Source organism: Diabrotica virgifera, chromosome 10 (genome assembly GCF_917563875.1).
Source record: "Diabrotica virgifera virgifera chromosome 10, PGI_DIABVI_V3a".
Taxonomy (NCBI): Eukaryota; Metazoa; Arthropoda; class Insecta; order Coleoptera; family Chrysomelidae; genus Diabrotica; species Diabrotica virgifera.
The window spans coordinates 34,880,429-34,887,884 of record NC_065452.1 but is presented as its reverse complement, the minus strand read 5'-3'; the positions used below and the strand labels follow the sequence as shown (position 1 = coordinate 34,887,884).

Sequence of the window (7,456 nt, the reverse complement as noted above, 5' to 3'; positions counted from 1 at the left end):
TTCGTGATTCCATCTTTTATCCTTCAGTCGGACATTGTGTCCTGCGAAGCTCCATTTTCATTTGGCAGCATGTTCTCCTGCATCTTTTACTTTCGTTTTGCTTGTAATCCAATTGTTTGTTTTTTGTCTATAAGTCTCACCCGAGCATTGATCTTTCCATCGCTTTTTGTGCCTTTACTATTCTACCCATATCGGCCTTGGTGAGTGTCCACATCTGTGAACCATACGTGAGTATAGGGAGGATACATTAGATCGGGAGGATCGTATGAATTAAATTTGATAATAATGTTATAATTATCAAATAATGACTAAGTATATAAACCAGTATCTCTATACAAAAAGCTATTTTTTTCTCATACCTTTGTAAAAAACTGACTCAGTTTATTGGATTCTAAATATCTTCCAACAACAAATTAAACCAAACGGCCAATAAATGAAGACAACAAAAATTACTCATGTGTTAATTGCTCTGACCCGCCTACAAAATATTTCTGTAGCTATTATTTGTCAAATCAATACTGACTGTCACACCCACTAATAGACGACATTATCATTGGACATCTCCGAATTCTTTTCCACATTCTCATTTATACCTATAGTTGTTAATTCTTACAAATTTTGTGTTGCATTCCTAACTTAATATTTCAATCTGATTGCCACAGAAGTGTGGTGAGTGATTTTTTTAATAATTCATTCTTGAGTAACCTTGACATAATTATTATTCTTCTGGTGTTTGTGAATGAGACAGAACCGCTGTAAAAAAACTAAAACAAAATATGTGAGATGTTATTTTGTTTATTTTTGTAGAAGCACATAAGAAGTGATAGCGATGAAGTTAGTTTTTAGTCTTCCTGCTTTAAAAGATTATGGAGAAAATATAATAAACGTTTTCAGCAAAGCACCAGGATTTGTAAATTAAACGTTTAACAAAATGTCGAAACCCAAAAGACTCCATTTTCAAACAAATAAATGTTTAAAAATAATAAAATCTTTGGATTTCTTAGTTCGGAAACAGATTCTCTCTTATACCTATTCCCATCCTTCTAAAAATTGCAAGGAAAAGGGTGATGAATGTATAGACATGGGGAGTCTACATAGTTGCACTCAACAACGTATCAATTCACCGAGGTAAAGATCAATAAATCTGCTTCCTAGTACTCGATACGTGAGTAAAACCGTGGGTAGATAAAAGGCATTATATTTAATTTCGATTCAGAGATCATTACCACCCAAGTAGCAATTTGTCGACGCGACAACGTTGTCTACCGCGTGACAACGTTTTGTTACAACGTTGTTATTGCCTAGAAGACGACCCTATTCTGCACTAATTTGGTGGACGATTTTTGAGTTGTCTTGACGTTGCCTAGGCAACCTCCTATGAAGCAACATCGTTTCGTAAGCGTTGCATAAGACAACTGAAGTGACTATAAAAAGAACCTGCGCGTGCAATGGTTGCTCAAGGAGTCAGACTAGTTATGTTTTTTTACCTATATTTTTAACACCTGTATGGTGAATGCGAAAACCAAAAAGGTAACTATTTTGACATCGTATTAGGTATTTAAATTTATATAAATACATAAAGGACATAACAAAATTACCTGATCTGAAATTTATAAACGCATCTCAGATTACCGTCAAATATGGATATTTCACCTTTAAAAAACACACGCGCTACTTTTTTACGACATTTTTGACAAAAAATATGCAAATTTAAAAAAATCAAATTTTAATATAAAAGTCAAAATTTATGTTAACAGGTTGACTGCCAGGGCGGGCGTATACGCCCGCTACCTAATTTTCCCGATATGCCCCGGCGGGCGTATACGCCCGCTATGCACTCGACAAAATTGTATGTCTATATTTGCCAGCGGTCTTATTTAGAATGGTTTTAGATACAGTATACGACCGCTGTGGCATACAAGGCTCGCATATAAATGCGAGTTATAGAATTGCTAGACAAATATTGAAGAAAACTACAATTTTTATTTATTTTTATTTTTTAATAAAAAATTAAAGTAAATCTACTACACACAAGAAAAAAGGCTACATTATACTATGAACAAATTAATATAACTACTTTGAATGTATATTATAACAATCCAAACAAAAGTGAGGCTTGTCCTCGCAAATATCGCAATAGGTCACAACTTTTTTTACACGATTTTTGGATATTTCTCCACGAAGTTTTTTTGCATAACAGCCTCTACAATATCTTCTGGCTTTATTAAAAGGCCCTTCTTTTTTAAGTAGCTTATGAATTTGTGCTGATTTCGTTGACGTCGATTGTGTTGTTTCACTTTCATCATCATTTATCTCATCATAAGTTAGCAGGGATCTCACTAATTCTTCCCGAAACTCTGTAATTTTTACTTTTTTGTTAGCAAGTTGGTTGTATATTATGTGAGAATTTACAACCGCTGTCCCCAGAATGAATTCTATCGCTAGTTTTCGATACCACTTTAGTGATTTTCTTAACGATGAATTATAAGAGGTCATTTGATCAGATTGGTCAATAGATGACTTTCCTTTATTATATTCAATTATTGCCTTCGGTTTATGAACCACACCACTGCGTCGCTGTATGGCTACGGTTTCTGTAGTGTGCTTAGTAGTGAGAAGAAGAACATCCCTCTTATCTTTCCACTTCAAGACGCATACACCTTTTTCGTTTTCCTGTCCAAATACTTCCCCTCTTTTTAACTTTTTGAGTATGACATCTTTCGGATTTCCACGCCGGTTAGCTCTCAATGTACCAATATAATGTGTTTTATTTTCCAACAAAATATTTGTTAGTTCAAGACTTGTATAATAGTTATCAGCAATAATAGTTCGTCCTGAATTTAGTAGGTCCTTTGAGAGATTAATGACAATGTTAGTTGGTACAGAAGCGTTGCCCTCCCTTGTTTCCTTTCCAGCATATATGCGTAGATTCCATGTATATCCATTGCCACCGCATAATTTAAAAAGTTTTACTCCGTATTTGTGCGTTTTCTGGGGAATATATTGTTTGAATATCAATCTTCCTTGAAATGGAACGATAGACTCATCTACACAAAATGTTCGACCTGGAGTATAAACTTTTTGAAAATTTTTGATAAGTTTTTCTAGTAATGGCTGCACCTTGAATAAACGATCTCCTTCTGGACATCTTTCATTATCCGAAAAGTGCCACATTCTAAGAAGCAGCTGAAATCTATTTCGGGACATAGTTTTTGGTATAATAACATTTTTATATAGGTCGTCGTTGCTCCAATACTTTTCCAAAGAAGGCATTTTTACCAGACCCATGTAAGCAACTATACCAAGAAATCTAATCATTTCTTTTTTATCGGTCGGAACCCATCTCTGTAGTCTTGAATCATTGGTAATATCGTTGGAATCACACAATATTTGAGTAGCATATAAGTTTGTTTGATTTACAATCTCGTCAATTATTTCATCATCAACGAAAGTACGAAAACACTTATAAGGCGATAAATCATTTATAAGGATTGCAGCGTAATTGCCACATAATCCATCTTCCGCAGAGTATTCAAATTCGTGATGATTTCCAATTGGCTGCGTCCACGTATGTTCTAGAACATTTTGATTTGCTCCAACCTCATTTTCCTGGATATCGTCAGTATCTGCTAATTGAGTTTGAGCTAAAGTTTCAACATCAAAAAATTCTTCCAATTGTTCAGATGAAATATTGTTCTGTTCCCTTTCCAAATTTTTAGATAACATATTGTCGTCTGTTGCTGTAAATGGAATTGTGGCTGTAGCATCAGCAACTTCTTCTTCCTCCTCAGAGGCATCATCGGGCAAAAGTGATGTAGAACAGCTTGGTTGTTCCAAAACATTCCTCGTACACAATTTCTTTGAAGTGATTTTGGATGATTGCAATTTGCGTTTAATATTTGACTTGGGTTTGGACAATGTTATTTTCTGAGAAAACATGTCTGAAGATGCTTCTATGTCTGAGAAATCTGAACTGGATAATATTTCTTCATCACTGGTTGGCAAAAACATGGGATCAAGATCGGAATCAAGTGAACTAAAGGGGTCAGATTCGTCACCTGAAATAATAAAAAATACGAAATATAGTAACTATGCTTTTTCTCATGAGCATTTTTCAGTGCGACACAGTTTTTCGGTAACTTTCTAACGCATTAAGTTGTATATGACAGAAAAAAAGGCACGTCGGTGATTACTTTGGTAATTATTCTAGTTCTGTGATTATTCTAGTTGTCGATAGATGACGCTATAATCGAAAACAATTTATTTACTAATTATATAATATATCTACGAATATAATCTGTACAATTTATATTTATAAGAATATACAAATCAAAGAAAATACCATATTATAAATGCAATAAAGACAATTGATTTGTTTTTATGCCCAATTGCAAATAAAATTTGACAACTGTCAGATTTAACTAAAATGGCATGTCACTAAAATATATATTATCACGGACTTACCTTTTTTTCTATCGTTAGTGGCGCACTGAAAAATCCTCATAAAAAGAACCATAACAAAAAAATTAAAAATCCGTGGATTTCAAAAAAATAATATCTATTTCAAAAATGAATATCGTTATTACCTGACATTTCAGCATCTCTCAAAGCAAGTTCAACAATTTTTCTGCTTCGTTTACTCATTGTTACACAACACATACATCAAACAACAGTCAAAGATATACTGAGTAGTCTGGTCTGGCACTGTGGCACTTCTCTGTTTGACAAGTTCAGACTCGAATATAAGCGACCGCCAGTACGACGCCCGCTGGCACCACGGGCATAAATATGCCGCCTGTGCCCGGGCGGGCGCATACGCCCGCTAACGGTTTTTTTGAAAAATTTTCATTATTCTGAATTTTTTTTTATTTAAATAAAGAGTAATTATTTCAGAAAGGCATGTTTAATATTAATATGTGCTTGGCATATGGGGCAATTTTTTTTATTTATACATGGGCAGTCAACCTGTTAAAGATGTTCTTTATAAATTTAATGTATTGATGGTGCTTTTAAAGGTATCAGAAAATGCCTGCATTTTTTATATTCTGTGTTTTCATTTTCTTTACATCCCAAAAATCTCAAGTAAAACCAAAATGGTGCATTAAACAATATTACCAATATTACTAAAAAAATACCTTATTACCAACCCTAGACCGATAAGACAACTTAGAAGTCCAATCGCCAACCAAACCCGGCCGCGCTGACTATCCCAACCATTTTAGAACGCACCCTCTTATTGGGTGACAGAGAGGTCATGTGACCAGTGTCAAAAGTGTAGCATTCTCCTTAACAGCGTTGCCACATTTAGGAGATTTCTACTTTTTTGGTAGATTTTTGATATTGTTTAAAATATTCTAGTAGGTAATATTTTTTAGTAGATTTTTGGTATATTTCAACATTTTGTTATGACTAAAATAAAATTTGCTTTTTAATAGTATTTACCCCATTTCTAAATTAATTTTCACACATTTGGTTACAATTTCCCAATCCGAAAATAAGACCGAAAATAAGATTCAGGACGTAGATGATGAATATTACAGAGAAATGAAACTGGATTCTTGTGTAACAAACTTGCAGATTTCAAGTAACAGTGCAAGCAGTATTTCAGGTGTTATTGAAGAGTTCTGGCATTCGGTGAGCCTATTAGAAGCTAACGATGGAAAACTAAAATATCTAAACATATGTAACTTTGCAAAACACAGAATATTGTGTTCACGTGTTTCTAATGTTAAATGTGAAACAATTGTTTGAAGAATTTGATCCAGACATGCAGCTGTTAAAATTAGTGGATGAGAAAATATTCTAGTTGTTAATAAATGTACCTATTCATTTTTTTCGAATCATGAGGAAACTATAATAAGTATTTTTGAAAACTTTAAACGCAGAATGAAAGACTGCATTATTTAGAAAAACCAAAACGTTTCTTTTGAATGAGATATTTGGAATTAAAATGACACTACATTTTGTCTTTTTTTACATTTTGTCTTTTTTTCACCCCTGTAACTTATTAAAATAAACATTATAGAAGTTTTCAGGGACTTTCAGTCCTCGGAATAACTTAATCTTTCTTTCTGCGTTTAAATTTTTCAAAATCTTATTAGTTTTCTCAGGATTCGCAAAAAATGAAAACATTTAAAATACATTGAACATTTTAACGGGCGACATTTTGCGCCTATCCCCTTAAGTTAGCTGTTGTTTTTATTATCAAAAATCCCAAATATATCCCAAAAATCCTTAAGTATATTTTAGTTTTTGATTTAGTAGATTTTAGCTAAAAAATGGTAATTACCAGTTGTTGTTTTGGAATAATTAGGTTTCCAATTTTTTGGAATTCCTCTTGGGAAGTTAAGACGGATATGCAGTTTACTGTATAAGTATACTGTATTTACATGGCCTAAAAAGAATCTACTGATTTTGTGAAAGCAAAACTACTGAAAGAGTAAAAACTGACCTGGCAACCCCGTCTAGCAAAGCTGATACAAAGATTGAAAGATTAAGGTTATCAAATCTACTGATAAAACAGTGGACAATGGAATGGAAACTAGCTATTAAAAAAACAAACAAACAGGTTGTTAAATAAATCGAAAATTTCCAGCAAAATAAAACATATAATAATAAGAAAAAAATAAGGTTATAAAGTAAATTCTTTTTCTCCTTCTGAAGTTGCCGCAAAAGGTGTCACACACCTAGAACAACACCTAGGGTCGTGACAGACAACTTCAGAGTCGGCCAGAAAACCCAAATCGGCCAGGGCGTAAATTAGTTTAGCATTATAACGTTTTTAAGTCGTTGCGATTGTTGAAAAAACTGAACTGTGATATGTAGTTGTCACAATGGTAATAAATTAGTTGCCCGTATAACTAAAGGTATTACTTAAAGTTGTAACATCGTAATGTCAGTCGGGATAGGGGACGTTGGCCGAAACAACTGAAAATGCTCTCGGGCAACGTTATATACAGTGCATTTGTTTGTACTGACAACCAATGTGTCGAAAAATTTCTACTTGGGCATCTTTCTATGGACCATTTCGAACTCTTTTGTTCTCATCAGGAAAGCAACTGTAATGATGAGAGCATCATTACAGTATTACAGTTGCTTTCCTGATGAGAACAAAAGAGTTCGAAATGGTCCATAGAAAGACGGTAATGATCTCTGAATCGAAATTAAATATAATGCCTTTTATAAACGTTTAACCTTTTCGTTACTGATTTCATTAAAAACTTATTGTAAAAAATAATTGCCTCCGGATGAATGGACTCCGCTTTTTCTCCGATTTTTAGCTTTCTGTTAATAATTCCAACAGTATCTAGTACTGTGACAACTTTGCAGAACAACTATATAAAATTATTTCACCAATTTCATAATTTCTGGTTATATTCAATTTTCTCTCTCTGTTTGTTTTTAATTATATTTGTTGCTTCAATGATTTCTTCTTTCTCTATTCACCTTGTGCAAA

General features: G+C 33.4%; 1 protein-coding gene across 1 annotated transcript; it reads right to left on the bottom strand.

Annotated features, from left to right (window-relative positions):
- Positions 1-1,979: 1,979 nt before the first annotated feature.
- LOC126893297 (piggyBac transposable element-derived protein 4-like) lies at positions 1,980-4,662 on the bottom strand. Its single transcript, XM_050663312.1, has 2 exons — positions 4,587-4,662; positions 1,980-4,058 (listed from the first exon to the last, which is right to left on the bottom strand). Exons 1-2 carry the CDS (start codon positions 4,657-4,659, stop codon positions 2,074-2,076), a joined length of 2,058 nt encoding a protein of 685 aa, XP_050519269.1. The 5' UTR covers positions 4,660-4,662; the 3' UTR covers positions 1,980-2,073.
- Positions 4,663-7,456: the final 2,794 nt, after the last annotated feature.